This window comes from Mustelus asterias, chromosome 5, assembly GCF_964213995.1.
Source record: "Mustelus asterias chromosome 5, sMusAst1.hap1.1, whole genome shotgun sequence".
NCBI classification, from domain to species: Eukaryota; Metazoa; Chordata; class Chondrichthyes; order Carcharhiniformes; family Triakidae; genus Mustelus; species Mustelus asterias.
The window spans coordinates 76,863,525-76,885,156 of record NC_135805.1 but is presented as its reverse complement, the minus strand read 5'-3'; the positions used below and the strand labels follow the sequence as shown (position 1 = coordinate 76,885,156).

Genomic DNA, 21,632 nt, shown 5'->3' with positions numbered 1-21,632 from the left:
TCTGCCAGCCGCCACAGCAGCAACGAGAATTACTGCCAGCCCTACTTGCTCAATCCCAACATGCATAATTCCTCTGGGGGGAGGGGGAAACGGAGAGAGGGAGAGACAGTCCATAAGGTTATCCATCCTGGGCCCCTCAATCCCTCCAGCACCCTGTGTTCTCATGATTCTAAAAGCTGACAACCATGCACCACCCCCGGTGCCATGTGCCACCTCAATTGGCTGCCGACTGTTACCACATCATTGCCTCAGTGGCCACAGGCACTGCCCATCACCCTCATGGTCACTCATGGTCACTAATGGCCTACCACACGGCTGTACTCTGCCTACACATGATGCGACATGATGCCTTCTGCAGCCCCAGTGCAGTTGTGTGGTCGCTGGTCTGAGGCAAAATGCTACCCCTTCAGATGGCCAACCTCTCAGATACAGACTCCTGATACCACAGACCATTGACAGCAGCGTGTGGCAGACTGGGCTCCGCACTCTGGCACTCATGAGTAGCATAAAGGTGGGTGTGAGACAGTCCTCCATGAGGAACCCTTGCAGTATAAACTTGCGTGCACCCAGCTGGACGTATGGTGCAAACCGGCTTCCAGACATGGCGTGCCATTCAGACAGACAATAGTAAAAGTACCCTCTGGACTTTCATACGACGGTGCCCCATTGCCACCCCAGGGGCGGCACGGTGGCACAGTGGTTAGCACTGCTGCCTCACAGCGCCAGGGACCCGTGTTCGATTCCCAGCTTGGGTCACTGTCTGTGTGGAGTTTGCACGTTTGCCCCGTGTCTGCGTGGGATTCCTCCGGATGCTCCGGTTTCCTCCCACTTTCTGAAAGACGTGCTGATTAGATGCAATGACCCGAACGGGCGCCGGAGTGTGGCGACTAGGGGAATTTCACAGTAATTTCATTGCAATGTTAATGTAAGCCTTACTTGTGACTAATAAATAAACTTGAACTTTAATTTTATTGTAGGGAGCACTGCAGAGTTCATGTAGTGTGAAGAGCGCGTTAATAACTGCACAGCTCCCTTGATTGAGGTCACAGCCATCAGATCTGGTGCTTGTCACTGTTCATGGGGCCTTGGATGGAATGCCCACAATAAACCACAGAGCCTTTCCAGCAGACAGATGGTCGGGTAACCAGTGCGACATTAGTGGGATTTGAACTCAACTTCATATGAAACTCCTCAAAGGCATTTCGATAGGCAGGGAGAAAACTCACCACAAAAGCCCCACCCCTGCAGTGACCCCCAACCTGACGACCTCCGGTCCAGCCCAAGCATCCCCAAGCCCTAGCTCTGGGGGAACCATTCCCAGCGGCTCGGCACAATGAAGCCAGGAAATTGCCCCCATCTTTACAACAGAACCACGAACCTCACACACTGCTTAATTCACCACACCCCCATCACTCCTCGACCAACTAATTCACATCTCCCATTCGTAGCTTCATTTACCTTAGCCTTCTGCAAATCTCACATCCACATGTCACAGCTAATGCACAATGCCTGCTATTCACCCATGACGAGCGCAGCATCCAAAAACACCTCAGCAGACTTACTTTCCTCACTCGAACAGAACAAAGTAACACACAATCTCGATAAAGGAGTTGGTGCTTACCATCACTGGAGTGACCATGATTATTGATCATGTGGCTTGCAGTGGGGTTGAAAGCATCGAGGATGATTCTGTGCTCATATCTAATCCACCTTCTGACACCCCATCTTCCTTTCATCCTATCCTCTAATTTACAAGCAACATAGGGTCTAAGGATGCACTGCTTGCTTTCCCATCTTCCTCTCGCTGTTAGCCTACCCTTGTCTCCTCAGATACCCAAAGGTTGCCACCTAGAAGAGGAAGAAATTGATGATAATGAAGAAACACCGTCACTCACTCTCACACTTGTAACCATCAGCTCAGATACTGACACTCGGCACTTTAGAGGGTAGCTTAGAAACAGTAGCTGTATGTGATGCGAAACTGGACATGAGTGACCTGCAGGCCAGGCAGAGGGCTAAAAGTTGCACATGTACCAGCCCATTGGAGGGTGAGGTCACACACAATGTCTGTTCCAGAAGACAGATTTTTGATTGGGCAGTATACAGAAAATAAGCTTAAATGCATGATGCATTGACAGGCCTGCCAGAAAGCCTGCAGTAATTGTCAAGAAGCATTGAGGAGTCTGGTACCAGCCTTGCATATGACTTTGTGCAGTGTTTGGAGCCCCTCTTTTTTAGCATGGAAGTGGTGGCTGATTCCAACACCATATCTGTGGACCCAAACCTGATGCAGTGTCCAAGGTCGATTTCTTAGCTTCCCTGACGGTACAAATTGAAGCTACCCAACATCTGAGTACTGCATTGGAAGCTCAGACTGAGGTTTTGCAAGCTCTGAGTATTGCTACCTTGGCTGCAGGTACCATTCTGAAAGGTGCTTTCAGGGTGCCACAGCAGTCCAGCAAATTGTCATCTAACTCGTTGCTAGGATTGCTGAGGCAGGTTCCGGGAGTGGCAGTGGCACCGTCGAATTTGGTTGCACCACCCGCTGGTTACTGAGGGAGTGAAACCCTACCTTTGATTTGATTTAATTTGTTTTGATTTGATTTACTATTGTCACATGTATTAGTATACAGTGAAAAGTATTGTTTCTTGCATGCTATACAGACAAAGCATACCGTTCATAGAGTATATAGGGCAGAAGGAAAGGAGAGGGTGCACAATGTAGTGATACAATCATAGCTAGTAAGGAGAGAAAGACCAATTTAATATAAGGTAGGTCCATTCAAAAGTCTGATGGCAGCAGGGAAGAAGCTGTTATGGTTGTCTATTTCCTAGTCCTGCACACAGCCAGCAGTCAAATGAAGGTAAAACAGCAGGAATATGTTAGATCAACACCTGAACAAAAAATATTTTCATTGTCTTAGTGCCTGCTGGCCGTTTAATTCTGGCTGTACCAGCGACAATGTGATCTTCAAGGATTTTAAGCCTATTGACTGTCAGTAGGACTCTAGCAGGTTTACATCTGGGTGCCCACCAACTGCTGGAGGGCTATGGTTCAATCGACAATGCAGACCTCTCATTGACATTAACATAGAAGTAACTGACATGCTGGCATTATACAAATGAACAAGCATTAATGCTCCTTTCATGGTTTTTGAATCTTCTTTCAGGATAATCAAATTTTCTTCATGATTTTTATATTATTAAGGCTAAAACAAAACTCTGAATTCATACTGAATGTTTACTATGCAAGCTTGTTTAGACTGCGGTCAGTGCTTCTCGAGCCTTTTAAAAAAAATTGACACCACGGTTAAAACTGTTTAGAAAGATCCAGACATCGCCGCATTCAAAGCCTATCTCAACTATCATCGCAACTGGCTGCCAAGGAGAATTTATGCTGAAATTATGTTTACTCCAGAGTGAAATTTTGGGATAGGATTTCCACATTTTTACTTGTTTCAGAAACTAGAACGAAAGGTAATTTGTGTGGCGGCAGATGCAGTTATGTTATTGTATCAATCAGCCATTGCATTATTGCACACTCTTCTGTATAATACCACAATAAACAATTCCAGTTCATTTCACCATAGCAACCGTATTCCCGGAAAGGAGAGAAAGGTGTCTAGACATATTGTGATGAGGTACAACAAAATGAGTAATCAGTTCAAATCTAAGACTGCTTCACTGGCATTTCCTGTGGCAGGTTTATTATTTTGATGCTTTCTACACCATCGGGTAAAAGACTATCAGGATGATCCAGTTGTGCAACACACGAGTTCACCCATCTGTGATCTGGATAGTGGAAAATGGATTCTATCTAAGCTTTCCTCATTTACTTTATCTGGAGGAGGCAAACAAACTCATAAAATAAGTCAATCTCTGCAACATTCTCTTGGCTCTCATCAAGTGATTTAGGAATGACTGTACTCAAAATCCAGAAATAAGCCCAGCCTGCTCTCAGCTTGAATGTGATATGTCACCATGTGGGAGAAGGAGATATTAAAAGATCTTCTTCTTGAACCATGGTGCAGTCCATGTGGTGAAAATGCTCCCACAATGGTGTTGGACAAAAAATTCCAGGATTTTGGCTGAATGATGAAGATAGTGACATATGTGCAAGTCAGACGGTATGTGTGACTTTGAGGGGAATTTGGAGTTGGTGGTATCTGTTACCTTTTGCCTTTTTCAATGGTGAAATTTGTGGGGTTGGGAAGTGCTGCTGAAAAAACTTTGATAAATTGTTCCAGTGAAAGTATACACTGCAATGATGTTATGCCAACAGGGTAGAAGAATAGATGCTAAGGCGATGGACGGGGCAGCAAGAGCAGTGCTTTGTCCTGGATGGTGTCAAATTTCTTGAGTATTGTTGGAGCTGCACTCGTCCAAGTAAGTGGAGAGTATCCCATCACACTCCTAGGACTTGGGAGTCAGGAAGTGTCATCTTTCCACAGACAATTCAGCCTCTGACCTACTCTAAGCAACAGCATTTATGTGGCTAGTCCCAGTTTCTGCTCAATGGTGAATTCTGCATGCTGATGACAGCATTGAATGTAGTGAACTCTCTCATTATTCAAGGAATTGTGTATGGAACTGAACACTGGAATCATCAGCAAATCTTGGAATGGGAGTGGGGGTGGGGAGGAGTTGTGGGGGAAGTTCATTGATGAAACAACTGAAGATATTTGGGACAGAATGTTGCCCTGAGGAACTCCTGCACTAATATCCTGGGGCTGAGATGATTTGCCTTCAACAACCAAAGCCATTTTCCTTTATGTTAATTGTAACTCCAGTCACTGGAGAGTTTTCCCATTGACTTTGATTTCACTAGGGCTTCTTAATGCCATATTTGGTGGAATGCTGCTTTGATGGCAAGGGTAATTACACTCGCTTCATGTCTAGATTTCAACTCTTGTATCCATGTTTGGCCTCAAGGCTTTAAGGAGGTCCAAGTCCAAATGGCACCATCAGAACTCAAACTAAGCATTGGAGAGCAGGCTATTGCTGGCTAAATCTGCACATCTGGCTGAAGATGGTGTCAATTGTCTTTTGCACTCATGTCCTGGGCTCTGTTATCAATGAGGATGGGGATGTTCATGGATCTTCCTCCACCTGTTATTTAATATTTTATCATTGCCTGTGGCTGGATATGGCAGGACTATGGAGATTTGATCTGCTCTTTTGGTTGTGGGATCATTTAGTCCTGTCGATAGCATGCTGCTTCCACTCTTTACCATGCATATAGTTCTGTGTTCTAGTTTCACCTCATTTTCAGACATGCCTGCTGCAACTCTGGCATGCCCTGCTACATGCCTCTTTGAACCAGGGTGGGCAATCCAGCTGGATGGTGATCACAGTGTGAAGGAGATGCTGGTTTATGAGGAGGCAATGTGGTGATTGACAGTTCTGCTGCTGTGCGAGGCTCATGGAGCTTCATGAACACTTGTTTTGAGTTGTTACACCTGTTCTTAGTCTATCACACTTAGCATGATGGTAGTGCCGCATGGTGGAATCTTTCGTGTAAAGATGGGACTCTGTTCACAAGGACTGTGTGGTGATCTTTCCTTTGAATCCTGTCAGGGACAGATTAATCTGTGTCAGGCATAGGGTAAGGACAAAGTCTCATAGGTTTTCCCTTGTCAGTTATCTCCCATCACCTGACAGACAGGCAGTCCGGCAACTTTGTTCTTCAAGATCTAACCAGCTCAGACTGTGGCAGTACCACCAATCCACTCTTGGCGACGGAAATTGAAGTCTATTAGCTGAATCAGCGCATTATCCAATTGGTGCCCTTGAACTGCCCATTTCAATCACTAAGACAAAATGAGTGTCCAGCCACTGACTGTCAAGTGAATGTAAATCAACCCAGAGGGTTGTGAATGCTCCATCGTTGATTATATTTAAGACTACGAAGGACAGATTTTTTGATCTCTCAGGGAATTCAAGGAAATAGGGAGTGGGCAGGAAAATGATGTTGAAGCCCAAGATCAACGATGATAATATTGAGTGCTGGCCACACAACTCACGCCAACTATGGCAAGGTCTGCAAGACATAACAGGCTACAAGATTAAGGCAGGTAAAATCACTAGCTCCAATGCACCCCTCTCTGATGAGCTCAATGCATTCTATGCCTGCAAGAGGTCAGCGAGAGCACGTCCTCCATCAAGGAAGCCTCGGACGAACTTGTATCTGAGGTCACCATTGCCGAGCAGCCTTCTCAAAAATCAGCCCACGGACGGCAACTGGCCCGATGGGGTACCCAGACAAGCACTCAGGTCCCGCACGGACCAGCTGGCAGGGGTATTTGCAGATATCTTCAACCTCTCTTTACAGCAATCTGAGGTCCAAGAAGATGACCATCATCCCGATACCAGAGAAAAGCCAGGCCTTAATGCCTTAATGACTATTGTCCGGTGGCTCTGACATCCATCATTATGAAGTGCTTCTAAAGGTTAGTCATGACACAATCAATTCCTGCCTACCAGATTGCCTGGATCCACTACAGTTTGCCTATTGCCGCAACAGGTCTGCAGCAGATGCAATCTCCCTGGCCCTGCACTCAACCCTGGAACACCTAGATAACAAGGACACCTATGTCAGACTCCTATTCATAGACTACAGCTCAGTCTTTAACACCATTATTCCTACGAGACTCATCCCCAAACTCCGTGGCCTGGGGCTCAGCTCCTCCCTCTAGATCCTAGACTTCCTATCCCACAGACCGCAGTCAGTAAGAATAGGCAACAACACCTCCTCCACAATCATCGTCAACACCGGTGCTCCACAAGGCTGTGTCCTCAGCCCTTTGCTATACTCCTTATACACCTCAGACTGTATGGCCAAATTCCCCTCCAACTCGATTTTCAAGTTTGCTGATGACACCACCATTGTGGTTCAAATCTCAAACAATGATGAGACAGAGGACAGGAAAGAGATAAGAGAATCTGGTGAACTGGTGCGACGACAATAATCTCTCCCTCAATGTCAACAAAACAAAAGAGATAGTCATCGACTTCAGGAAGCGTAGTGGAGGGCATGCCCCTGTCTACACCAACAGGGATGAAGTAGAAATGGTCAAGAGCTTCAAGGTTTTAGGTGTCCAGATCACCAACAACCTGTCCTGATTCCCCCATGCCGACACTGTAGTTAAGAAAGCCCGCCAGTGCCTCTACTTTCTCAGGGGACTAAGGAAATTTGGCATGTCGGCTACAACTGTCACCAACTTATACAGGTGCACCATAGAAAGCATTCTTTCCGGCTGTATCACAGCTTGGTATGTCTCCTGCTCCGTCCAAGACCGAAATAAACTACAAAGAGTCGTGAACGAAGCCCAGTCTATCACTCAAACCAGCCTCCCATCCATTGACACTGTCTACACTTGGAAAAGCAGCCAGCATAATCAAAGACCCCATGCACCCTGGACAAACTCTCTTCACCTGCTTCCATTGGGAAAAAGATACAAAAGTTTAAGGACATGTACCACCTAACTCAAAAACAGTTACTTCCCTGCTGCCATCAGACTTTTGAATGGACCTACCTCGCATTAAGTTGATCTTTCTCTATACCCTAGCTATGATTGTAACACTACATTCTGCACTCTCTCCTTTCCTTCTCTATGTATGGTATATTTTGTCTGTTTAGCATGCAACAATACTTTTCACTGTTCATTAATACATGTGATGATAATACATCAAACCAAATCAAATCAGAGTGGCAGAACAGGCTCGATGGGCCATATGGTTACTCCTGTTCCTATTTCTTGTTTTTGTGTATTCTTATTTAGCTATGGCAGGCATACCATCCAAACATAATGAACACACTCTAACATTCTTCTCTCTTGAAGGATCAGTTTGTATGTAACAGCAGGACGTAGCAGAGAAGTGGCACGGGACCTCCCACATGTGTTATTTTCTGACTCTTTTTGGAGAGGCTGTACTCTGCAGCATAGAGCTAGCTGTGATTGAGGCTGTTATATTTGGTGTTGCTGGAAGCATTCAGGATGTTGGTGTGCCTTCCTTATTCACCTTCTCAAATCCCACTGCTACCTGGCTTGAAATGAAAGTGGGAGGTGGTGCAATCATGGATCTTCAGTTTCCACCACATCCCCTTCCCTTCTGCATTCTTTGCTTACCCAAGTCCTGCCACTTGGCCAGAGTAGCCTCACAATAAAGGGAGAGAAACATCAGGCCTCCATTAGAAAAGCATTGTTCTCAAACATGCAGCGACCAGCTCAGAAACTGATACTATTTGTACTTAAAAGGTTTGCTTAGAAATGGAATCTGCATAATTGGAGGGCAAGCTCACTGATGAGTTCTGCTGATGAGTACTTGGGTGAGGACTCTGATGGAAGAAAATGTTGTTGAGGATGCACATCAAGGTGATTGGTAGCTCTGTTTCGAGGGGTTTAGCCCCAACATGGTATAGGGTTTCTCACAGAATTTAGGGCTTATCATTTCTAATTTGGAAGTGGTGATCAACTTCATGACATCATTTATGGACCTACTAGTGATGCAGCATTTGATGTCTCAGTTTTCAAGTTTTCACTGCAGCTCAGACAGAAGCCAGCCAATATCTCAGTGGAAACTCAAACTGAGTTCATGTTTATTGCTATGTAAGCCCAGTGTTCTAAGGTGCTTGCAGGCTCTCACAGCAGTCTAGCAATCTGTGATCCAGTAAATTACTAGGATTTGAGGCCTTGCCCCAGAGCAATGACTGTGGTTCCACGGTGCACAAGCATGCAGTTCTCCTTCAGGATGCCAGCACTTGTACTCCTGCCACTGACACTCTACACGTGCCCTCGTTGGTGTTTCTGAGCCACTGACAGTGGCTGATAGTTACTGATAGTTACTGATAGTTACTGATAGTTACCTTCACTCTGCTGTGAGGCTGCAGGTCGGGTTGTAGGAGGTCGCACCACTTGATGAAACACAGACAACTCAGACATTGCTCTCGGCTGAGTTGGAAGTAGGAAAAGTGTTCTGTAAAATCCTTGGTGGGCTCCCCTCCTCCTTCCTCATTTTGCTCAGCTTCCTCTCCCTGCAAAAGGTTATCTGAAATCATAGTTCCGATTGCTGCAAGCTGTCTTTCTCCTGACAAGTCTTCCAAACTCATCTCACCTCATTGTCAGAGACCAGCACCACTCCCTTGTGAATCCATAAACTTGTCAACTTCCCCAATAACATCAGACATAGTAATTCCACATACGTTGCACTTCACCTGACAGTGATCCCATTAAAATGTGCTAGTGGTGTTACCACATGTACTCGAATGTCAGCTGGGAATTAAATAAGCTACGAGCTGAGGTACATAATGGTAGATTGGGCACCTAATCTTGTTTAATGTCATGATCCACCTGTCTGCAAGCTTTGGCACACACATAGCACAGCCACCCATTAGTGCCCCTACAGTCACAGTGCACTGTGTGGGCCACACTGCAAGTGGTTGGAAGTGCTTGAGCTATTATTGAGAGTTTTGGACTTTTGTCGCACCAGCACCAGCAATCTCGTGGAGATGGATTTTTTTGGTTCAGGGTTTCCTTTTATTCCACCTTCAAAAAGGCAATAACTATTAAGGTGCCTAGCATATTGCACACAAGCACTTCTCCCAGACTAGTTTCCTAGAATTACAGTACAGCGATAGGTATCATTAAAACAGAAAGGCTCAGGTGAAAAATTAACATCTGCATGAACATGAGCATTGAGTGCTGTGCTTTGTCTCAGCTACAAGCGCTGAGAAAGGAAAGTCAGACAGAGCCGCAAAGTTTGAATTTTAATGTATCTGTAGTCAGAACATTCTGAAATTATATCTGCCTGAATTATAATTGTCTCCTTGTTTCAATTCACTTAACACTTAACCAAATTTCAGCCCTGAAGGAGGGATATGACACCTGTCACAAGCTTCAAAACCAGACATAATTACACACACAAGTGCACCCGCAGACAGTCAGGGGCACAGCAGCAATGAGGCCTTTCTAATTTATAATATACAATAATACTACTTTGGAGGTATGGGAAAGTCAGTGGGAATCATGGAGCAAAAGAAAAATCAGCTCTAAGATCAGCACGTATCTGATGATAACTTTCTCATTATACTCAGTTGGACATTTAGAACAAACAATAATTCATTCTAGACTTCATTCCTATTTGACACCATTGTTTTACAGAGCTGATTTTAAAAAAATACAACTCCTCGCTGCAAGTTATTATTATCATAGAAGCAATGAATTAAAGATGTACATTAGTCCTAAACATACTACGAGGTGTGAATCGCACATTATTCCAATAGTGCTAATTGGAATAATTGTCTGTGCAAGACATATGTTAACTACTTTTGTTTGCTGAACACATGCTCCAGATACAGAATGAAGTTAAAGATCTGACAAGATTATTGTATATGGACCAGACCTTTATTGTCCACATTTATCTGCATTGCCCATGGTTAATGGTAATGAATGCCTAGTCAGCAAACTGACAGTCTCAATTTTTTTCAATATAATAGAACCAAATAAGCCACGAAGGTTGTTAGATTTGTTGTAGGGTTGTGTGTTTTCTAATCCACAGTATTGACAAGAAGCATTTTATTCATATCCTCAGTGAATTCCCCACTGTTTTCTGTCCATTAATTTTCCTCTTGCGTACTCCCAGTAGGCAAGCCTCCCTGGGTGGGAGTGTATTTTTTGTTTTAAATTGGCCCTTAGGTATTGATTAGTAACAATCAGAATGGTAAACTGGCACCCAGTGATTTGACTGGATAGACAACCACCTGACAACTGGTTTTTTTTGTCAATGTTTAGCCTGTTTTCTAATTATCAAAGGTTCTGAATCAAAACGGAATTAAGCATGGACGACATTTTATTAAGAATTTCACACCACTAAGGTTAACAATGAATGGACTGGAATCTGCTCGGCTTTAGAGAGTACAGTCTCAGCATTCACTATCATTACCTCGCCACATCCAAGCACAACTTTAGGAGTTAGAACAGCATCAATTAATGCAGAAACCTTGAAGTTGGCGCCTGTAATTTACTGTTCCACCACAGGCTGCGCTATGGACAGAGTCGGCAGTGAATCAGATAGACTTTTCTCATTCTCAGATCACTGTACAAAACCCCAGAAAAAACTGTCTTCTTCAATCAGTTGCAACTGGATTTTTAACTACAATTTGAATCATCTCTGGACCCTGAAAAAACATGCTTATATTTGTGGAATTTGTTAAATGTTTCTGTTATGATTAATGCTGTAAGAAGTCTCACAACACCAGGTTAAAGTCCAACAGGTTTATTTGGTAGCAAATACCATAAGCTTTCGGAGCGCTGCTCCTTCGTCAGATGGAGGGGAAATGTGCTCTCAAACAGTGCAAACAGACACAAAATCAAGTTGCAGAATACTGATTAGAATGCGAATCCCTACAACCTGCCAGGTCTTAAAGGTACAGACAATGTGGGTGGAGGGAGCATTAAACACAGGTTAAAGAGATGTGTGTTCTCCACATCATGATTAATGCAGGCATGGACATGGGCAAAATGTCCTCTCTGTGCTGCTTTTCTTTCTGTGTTACTATATTTCTAATGACTAGATTTTAAAAATGATTGTAATTGATATTTCAGTTTCTACTTTAACACCCAACAATTATTTTGTTTTCTATTAAAGTTTAAGAAATGATTTGATTATTGGTGCTTTGGCTTTCTTGGTTTGCTTCCCATAACAGTTCTTTAATATGATCAGTTGCTTATACAACATGATGACATCTCTGCTGCTTAACACTGGGAATCCTTTTTAACCAAAGCTACAATCAATTAAACAGTGGGCAAGTTGAATTTCTCGCTGCAGTTTTCTTTGAAGTCATGAAGCCTTCCTTTGCTGCTGACCATAAAATCTGGGCCAGAAGAGAACAAAGGTTCAAAATTCGAAAAAATATATCCAAATTTTCCTAATATATCGTCCCTTTGGAAAGCCCCACTGTTTGTTAAAATTGGACCCACATGAATCATATCCACACATGCAAATTTCTGAGGAGATGGGTGCAGTTCTTCCTGGATACAATTCTCCCATTCCCCACAACAGAATTGCACAATTGTGACTGGAATAGCCCATAAGCATTTTGCTACAGGATTCTTTTCTATGTGGCATTCAATAGTGACAGGCCAAAGAGTTATGAACCTGTAAGATTCTTCAAGAGCCAAGAAGTATCCAAAATAGGTGTGAAGTCAACAGACTAACCTCTGTCTGTCTGGTTGTACCAGTGTGAGGCCTGAGCTCATCTCACGATCCAGATCTCATTACCATGCCATCTGAGGGGCAGGGGTGCCAATTAGATGCCCTGCAGTGGTTCATCAATTCAGAATGTGGAAATTCAGCCAGCTCCCACACTGAGCTAGCTAGCACTTGGGCCTGTTATAATGAAAGGCAACACTTGTGGGCTGGCACTCGAGAACGTGTGCTGTGAGCTGAGAAAATTCTGGGGACCCCACGAGCGCCAAAGAAAATTCTTAGGCTGTTTATTGATCTAGGGGATGTAACGAACAGAATAGGAAACTGCAAAATTGTATAGTCTAACCCAAAGGTTGAAATTGTGCCAGCAATGTATAAAAACTATCAAGGAAAATTAGATAAATGTTTGAAACATAGGAAAATACAGAGCTAGAGGTAGATAGCCAAGTTGGTCAATTATCTCTGTCTTCATCTGACAGAGTTTAGAACAGATAATGATTGAATCACCATCCTCTATTTTCAATTCTGTGGTGGTAGGTTTTGGATGCAAAATGGGAAAACAATCTAAATGGAACAACAATGCCATTAGTTTCAACCTGATCGTGGATAAGGATAGATCTGGTCCTCAGGTTGAAGTTCTGAACTGGAAAAAGGCCAAATTTGATGAAATGAGAAGGGATCTGGGAAGTGTGGATTGGCACAGGCTGTTCTCTGGTAAGGATGTAAATGGAAAGTGGGAGGCCTTCAAAGGAGAAATTTTGAGAGTGCAGAGTTTGTATGTTCCTGTCAGGATTAAAGGCAAAGTAAATAGGAATAAGGAACCTTGGTTCTCGAGGGAGATTGTAACACTGATTAAGAGGAAGAGAGAGTTGTATGAAATGTACAGGCAGCAAGGAACACATCAGATGCTCGAGGAGTATAAAAAGTGCAAGAAGCTACTTAAGAGGGAAATCAGGAGGGCTAAAAGAAGACATGAGGTTGCTTTGGCAGACAGAGTGAAGGAAAATCCAAAGAGCTCCTATAGGTATGTTAGGAGCAAAAGGATAGTGAGGGATAAAATTGGTCCTCTTGAAGACCAGAGTGGTACACTGTGTATGGAACCAAAAGAGATGGGGGAGATACTAAATGGTTTTTTTGCACCCGTATTTACTGAGGAAACGGGCATGGAGTCTACGGAAATAGGGCAAACTGGTAGGGAGGCCATGGAAGCTTTACAGATTAAAGGGGAGGAGGTGCTCGCTGTCTTGAGGCAAATCAGAGTGGATAAATCCCCAGGACCGGACAGGGTATTCCCACGGACCTTGAGGGAAGCTAGTGTTGAACTTGCAGGGGCCCTGGCAGACATATTTAAAATGTCCGTATTCACGGGGGAGGTGCCGGATGATTGGAGGGTGGCTCATGTTGTTCCGTTGTTTAAAAAAGGTTCCAAAAGAACTCCTGGAAATTATCGGCCAGTAAGTTTGACGTCGGTGGTGGACAAGTTATTGGAAGGTGTGATAAGGGATAGGATCTACAAATATTTGGATAGACAGGGACTTATTAGGGAGAGTCAACATGGCTTTGTGCGTGGTAGGTCATGTTTGACCAATCTATTAGAGTTTTTCGAGGAGGTTACCAGGAAAGTGGATGAAGGGAAGGCGGTGGATGTTGTCTACCTGGATTTCAGCAAGGCCTTTGACAAGGTCCCTCATGGGAGGTTAGTTAGGAAGGTTCAGTCGCTAGGTATACATGGGGAGGTAGTAAATTGGATAAGACACTGGCTCAATGGAAGAAGCCAGAGAGGGGTTGTGGAGGATTGCTTCTCTGAGTGGAGGCCTGTGACTAGTGGTGTCCCGCAGGGATCGGTGTTGGGTCCATTGTTGTTTGTCATCTATATCAATGATCTGGATGATAATATGGTAAATTGGATCAGCAAGTTTGCTGATGATACAAAGATTGGAGGTGTAGTGGACAGTGAGGAAGGTTTTCAAAGCTTGCAGAGGGATTTGGACCAAATAGAAAAATGGGCTGAAAAATGGCAAATGGAGTTTAACGCGGACAAGTGTGAGATATTGCACTTTGGAAGGACAAACCAAAGAAGAACGTTCAGGGTAAATGGTAGGACTCTGAAGAGTGCAGCTGAACAGAGGGATCTGGGAATACAGGTACAGAATTCCCTAAAAGTGACGTCACAGGTGGATAGGGTCGTAAAGAGTGCCTTTGGTACATTGGCCTTTATAAATCGGAGTATCGAGTATAAAAGTTGGAGTGTTATGGTAAGGTTATTTAAGGCATTGGTGAGGCCGAATTTGGAGTATTGTGTACAGTTTTGGTCACCTAGTTACAGGAAGGATGTAAATAAGATTGAAAGAGTGCAGAGAAGATTCGCAAGGATGTTGCCGGGACTTGAGAAGCTGAGTTACAGAGAGAGATTGAATAGGTTGGGACTTTATTCCCTGGAGCGTAGAAAATTGAGGGGAGATTTGATAGAGGTGTATAAGATTTTGATGGGTATAGATAGAGTGAATGCAAGCAGGCTTTTTCCGCTGAGGCTAGGGGAGAAAAAAACCAGAGGGCATGGGTTAAGGGTGAAAGGAGAAAAGTTTAGAGGGAATATTAGGGGGGGCTTCTTCACGCAGAGAGTGGTGGGAGTGTGGAATGAGCTGCCGGATAAAGTGGTAAATGCGGGGTCACTTTTAACATTTAAGAAAAACTTGGACGGGTTCATGGATGAGAGGGGTGTGGAGGGATATGGTCCAAGTGCAGGTCAGTGGGACTAGGCATAAAATGGTTCGGCACAGACAAGAAGGGCCAACTGGCCTGTTTCTGAGCTGTAATTTTCTATGGTTTTCTATGGTTCTAACACTGATGGACAGGGAAGATAAGTAAAGGAATGATTAACATCCAGATGTACAAATCATTGAAGGTTAGTTTGTAGATGCAAAATTTTATCACAAGAATATAAAAGTGAAGAAACATGAGTGCAATTATACAGAGCACTGCACATTCCTCATTTGGAATATTAGAGGTGAGTCAAATTGGTTTAAATAGATGGCCATTAAAGCTTTGAAGGCACTTTCATGGTGAGTGTGAAGCCAAAACTTATTTCACATGTAGTTAAATCTGAAAAACAGAAGGTAGGAGACATAGAACATAGAACATAGAACATAGAAAGCCACAGCACAAACAGGCCCTTCGGCCCACAAGTTGCGCCGATCACATCCCCACCTCTAGGCCTATCTATAGCCCTCAATCCCATTAAATCCCATGTACTCATCCAGAAGTCTCTTAAAAGACCCCAACGAGTTTGCCTCCACCACCACCGACGTCAGCCGATTCCACTCACCCACCACCCTCTGAGTGAAAAACCTACCCCTGACATCTCCTCTGTACCTACCCCCCAGCACCTTAAACCTGTGTCCTCTCGTAGCAACCATTTCAGCCCTTGGAAATAGCCTCTGAGAGTCTACCCTATCCAGACCTCTCAACATCTTGTAAACCTCTATCAGGTCACCTCTCATCCTTCGTCTCTCCAGGGAGAAGAGACCAAGCTCCCTCAACCTATCCTCATAAGGCATGCCCCCCAATCCAGGCAACATCCTTGTAAATCTCCTCTGCACCCTTTCAATGGCTTCAACATCTTTCCTGTAATGAGGTGACCAGAACTGCGCGCAGTACTCCAAGTGGGGTCTAACCAGGGTCCTATAAAGCTGCAGCATTATCTCCCGACTCCTAAACTCAATCCCTCGATTAATGAAGGCCAGTACGCCGTACGCCTTCTTGACCGCATCCTCCACCTGCAAGGCCGATTTAAGAGTCCTATGGACCCGGACCCCAAGGTCCTTCTGATCCTCTACACTGCTAAGAATGGTACCCTTCATATTATACTGCTGCTTCATCCCATTGGATCTGCCAAAATGGATCACCACACACTTATCCGGGTTGAAGTCCATCTGCCACTTCTCCGCCCAGTCTTGCATTCTATCTATGTCTCGCTGCAACTTCTGACATCCCTCCAAACTATCCACAACACCACCTACCTTGGTGTCGTCAGCAAACTTACCAACCCATCCCTCCACTTCCTCATCCAGGTCATTTATGAAAATGACAAACAGCAAGGGTCCCAGAACAGATCCCTGGGGCACTCCACTGGTCACTGTCCTCCATGCAGAGAAAGACCCCTCCACAGCCACTCTCTGCCTTCTGCAGGCAAGCCAGTTCTGGATCCACAAGGCAACAGCCCCTTGGATCCCATGCCCTCTCACTTTCTCAAGAAGTCTTGCATGGGGGACCTTATCGAACGCCTTGCTGAAGTCCATATAGACCACATCCACCGCTCTTCCTTCGTCAATGTGTTTGGTCACATATTCAAAGAACTCAACCAGGCTCGTAAGGCACGACCTGCCCTTGACAAAGCCGTGCTGACTACTTTTGATCATACTAAACTTCTCTAGATGATCATAAATCCTGTCTCTCAGGATCCTCTCCATCAACTTACCAACCACTGAGGTTAGACTCACCGGTCGGTAATTTCCCGGGCTGTCCCTGTTCCCTTTCTTGAATATAGGGACCACATCTGCAATCCTCCAATCCTCCGGAACCTCTCCCGTCTCCATCGACGATGCAAAGATCATCGCCAAAGGCTCCGCAATCTCCTCCCTCGCCTCCCACAGTAACCTGGGGTACATCCCATCCGGTCCCGGCGACTTACCAACCTTGATGCCATTCAATAGTTCCAACACATCCTCTTTCTTTATGTCCACATGCTCGATCCTTTCTGTCCACCGCAAACCAGCAGTACAACCACCCAGATCCCTTTCCACCGTGAATACCGAGGTAAAGTATTCATTAAGCAGCTCCGCCATTTCTAACGGTTCCGCACAAACTTTTCCCCCTTCACCTTTTAAGGGTCCTATGCCTTCACATCTCATCCTTTTACTCTTGACATATTTGTAGAAAGCCTTGGGATTCTCCTTAATCTTACCCGCCAAGGCCTTCTCATGACCCCCTTCTCGCTCTCCTAATTTCCTTCTTAAGCTCCTTCCTACATCCCGTATACTCCTCTAAATCCTTAACACCTCCTAGCTCTCTGAACCTTCTGTACGCCTCTCTTTTCTTATTCACCAGGTTCATCTCAACCTTCGTGCACCACGGTTCCCGTACCCTACCAACACCCCCCTGTCTCATCGGAACGTTGTCATGCAGAGCTCCAGACAAACATTCCTTGAAAATCCTCCACTTTCCTTCGGTACTTTTCCCCAAGAATGCCTCCTTCCAATTTACCCGTCTAATTTCCTCCCTGATGACACTGTATTTCCCTTTACTCCAGAGAAACACTTTCCTAGCCTGCCTGATCCTATCTCTTTCCAATGCTATCGTGAAGGAGATAGAATTATGATCGCTATCCCCAAGATGCTCACCCACCGAGAGATCCTCCACCTGTCCAGGTTCATTAGCCAGCACCAGATCAAGTACAGCCTCTCCTCTAGTAGGCTTATCCACATACTGTGTCAGGAAACTCTCCTGGACACACCTAACAAACTCCTCTCCATCCAAACCCCTAGCCCTAGGGATATTCCAATCTATGTTTGGGAAATTAAAATCTCCCATCACGACAACTCTGTTATTCCTACATCTCTCCAGGATCTGTTTCCCCATCTGCTCCTCAACATCTCTGTTACTATTGGGCGGCCTATAGAAAACACCCAGCAACGTTACCGACCCCTTCCTGTTCCTAACCTCCACCCACAGAGACTCCGTAGTCAATCCCTCCACGGCGTCCGCCTTCTCTACAGCCGTGACACTATCCCTGATCAACAGTGCCACTCCCCCCCCTCTCTTGCCTCCCTCCCTGTCTTTCCTGAAACATCTAAAACCCGGCACCTGAAGCACCCAGTCCTGTCCCTGAGACATCCAAGTCTCCGTAATGGCCACCACATCACAATTCGAAGCAGCAATCCACGCTCTAAGCTCATCCACTTTATTCACTACACTCCTGGCATTAAAATAGACACATCTCAGACCTTCAGCCTGAGCACTTCCCTTCTCCATCACTCGTCTAACCTCCCTCTTACCCTGTTTACATTCCTTATCTATTTGCGAGCTAACCTCCTCGCTCTCAGTCCCCTCATTTCGATTCCCTCCCCCCAACCTTTCTAGTTTAAAGTCTCTCCAGTAGCCTTAGCCAACCTTCCCGCCAGGATATTGGTCCCCCTGGGATTCAAGTGCCACCCGTCTTTTTTAAACAGGTCACACCTGCCCCTAAAGAGGTCCCAATGATCCAAGTACCCAAATCCTTGTCCCTTGCTCCAGTCCCTCAGCCACGCATTCATTCTCCACCGATTCCTGTTCTCACTCTCCCGCGGCACAGGCAGCAATCCCGAGATTACTACCTTTGCATTCCTCTTTCTCAGCTGTCTACCTAACTCCCTATATTCTCTTTTCATGACCCCTTCCCTCTTCCTACCTATGTCAGCAGTACCTATATGCATCACGACTTTCGGCTCCTCTCCCTCCCCCTTCAGGATTTCTGGGACTCGACCAGAGACATCCCGGACCCCTGCACCAGGGAGGCAAACCACCATCCGAGAGTCCCGTCTGTGTCCGCAAAAATGCCTATCTGACCCCCTCACCGTAGAGTCCCCAATTAGCACTACCCTCCTTTCCTTACCCTTTTGCACTACTGGGCCAGGCTCAGCTCCAGAGACACTGCCACCGCTGCTTCCCCCAGGTGGGCTGTCCACCCCAGTAGTACTCAGACAGGAGTACTTATTATTAAGGGGCACATCCACCGGGGTGCTCACCATCAACCGAGCTTTCTCCTTCCTCACTGTTACCCAGTTACCCTCCTCCCGTGGTCCCGGTGTGACCACCTGCCGATAGCTCCTGTCAATGACCTCCTCACTATCCCTAACCCGGCGAAGGTCCTCGAGCTGCAATTCCAGTTCCCTAACATGGTCCCTTAGGAACCGCAGCTCAACACACCCAGCACAGATATGGTCGTCCGGGAGGCTAGGAGCCTCCCGGACGACCATATTAAAAATGTTTTAATATTTTCTTCTTTCTTGTTAAAAATTTAATAAAGAGTTTAGGGTACTGTGAGCGTGATTGTTATGTAGAATAATATCACTCATCTCTAGTCATTGGATCATGCTGTTTCTGTTATATTTCAGTATTTGTTTATACTCCAGTAAGTGTATTGTTGAAATTCTGCTATAAAAATGTTGATTATATTTTTCCAGGCTTGAAACATATGATGTTCTGATACCATTTGATTTCAAAACAGAACCATCATTCCCAAGCTCAAAATACATGGGTAAGCAAGTATAAAATTTATGCCGTATTGTTGATTATGTACCATAATGCTGTTACTAATGGCTGCTATGAGGTTTTGCTTGATTGTGAGTTAAGGAGATATTAATAGTGATGCTAATATTAGCACAATATTATGGTACTGAATGTTAGGCCATTTATTTGCATCTGAATTTCCACATATGGCACGGTAACCTTTTGCTGATAGAAGAAAAAAGGAGCAATATTGGATCAATATTACATTGTTATTATCAATATTACATTGTTATTATCCCCTTACATTGCACTGACTTCAGTTGAAAGGAAACATTGGGCACTGTTTATAGGTGGCTAAATGTTCAACTTACCCCCAGTGAGTTTCTAATCTTGTCATCGAGCAAAAGCCCTGCAGTTGGAGAGAAAGAAATTACATTTTACATTTGCCTTCGGATATTTCAAAACCCTTCTCAGCCAGTGAGTTACTTCTAATGTTTAGTCATTGTTGGTTTATAAGTAAGCATGGGAGCAATTGCTGCAAAGTCAAGGGGATATCACCAAGGCTGTTCTGAAGCCACCCATTAATGCCTTTCAGGGAAGGAAGTCTGCCATCCTTACCTGATCTGGCCTACATGTGATGCCACCCCCACAGTGATGTGGTTGCCTCTTAACTGCTCTCTGAAATGGTGTGGCAAGCCACTTAGGTCAAGAGCAAATAGGGATGGACAACAATGCTGGCCTTGTCAGCAATGTCCACATCCCGTGAAAGAATACATTAAAAATAAAATCCTAATCCTGTAATTTTCATTGTGAACTTCACATCATCTGCTTCTTTCGTGAAAGCAATGCAAACTATTCACTTAATATTTTAGCCACATCCTCTTCTTTAGGCGAAGATTCCCCTTTGGGTCAGAGATAGATACTTTTTCCGTAGTCAATCACTTAAGAGTTTATAGGGGAGAAAGTCATTGTGCAACGCAGACCATGTCGAATCTCAGGGGAAGACAGTGCTGCATGGGTTTCTTCAAATTATATTAATGAAGTATGTCACATGGGTCAAGCAGGTAGTGGCCCGTGGAATTGCTTGTCCTTTGGGAATCCACTCAACTGAGAACACAAATATTTTAGGTTCAATTTAATGTTGCCTGGTGATCTTTTCTCACCTTCCTTCCTTCCCCTCCTGGATTCTTTTTTCCAATTCCTTCCTATTCTTTCCATAATCTTCCTGCTTATTGATGGAATCTTGCTCCTGACATTTGCACGTGTTTCCTTTTTCTCTTTTTTGGAACTTTATTTCCTTTGCCATTCATGTGCAATAACTTAATATTCTATCTACTCCCTTCCAAAGCAGATGGCTAATTTGTTCCATCTCTTCTCTAAATGCCTTCCCTTCCTGAAACTGCTTTACCTTTCAATCACCCTTTCCAATCTACTTGTGTTAGGTCCCTTTATTAAATCACTGAAACTAATTCTTCCCAAGTTGAGCACTTTTACCTTCAATATTTTCTGGCTTCTTTTCATAAACCCCAGCCCCTCACCACCACCAGCTCTCCCAGCATATCTAAAATTACATCCAATATGTCTGCAGTCCATCAAGGAAGGCAGCAATGCTGGATATGATTCTGGGAAATTGAAACAGGTTAAGTAGAGTATTTAACAGTGAGAGATCATCTAATCAACAGTGATCACGACATCATTAACTTCAAAATATTTATGAAAAGAAGCCAGAAAATATTGAAGGTAAAAGTGCTCAACTTGGGAAGAATTAAGTTCAGCCCATTTCCAAAAGCACCATAGCCAGCCTGGGTTCAGAATCAGTGCCATGCCATATAGCAACTGAGCTTGTTGTAAACGCTTAAAAACCTCAACCAAAGCTGGGAATAAACTGCAAAAGGCCAAAAATAATCCAATATCGCAGGGAAAGCCCAGAATAGTTGATTGGTTTTGTACTGCACGTTACTCAAAGACAAAGGGCCAGGTTTTCCAGCCCTTCCCACCAAAGACAATTCCCCATGGCAGATTCCCCAACAGCACAGCAGATAAGCAAAGGAATTGTCCACTGACTGCAGCAGGACCTGGGAGATCCTGCCAGCAGCTAATGGCAAGCCACCTCTGCAGAACCCACCATGTGGAAAGACTCTCCAAAAAAGTTACTGTTG

At 44.6% G+C, this 21,632-nt stretch overlaps 1 protein-coding gene across 1 annotated transcript in view; it reads left to right on the top strand.

Moving 5' to 3' along the window:
* The window catches only part of tmem244 (transmembrane protein 244), a 64,638-nt gene that overhangs the window by 6,202 nt on the left and 36,804 nt on the right, over nt 1–21,632 (top strand). Inside the window, exon 3 of the mRNA XM_078213559.1 lies at nt 19,428–19,501. Within this exon, the coding sequence (XP_078069685.1) occupies nt 19,428–19,501 (74 nt within the window). The remainder of the gene's footprint in view (nt 1–19,427; nt 19,502–21,632) is intronic.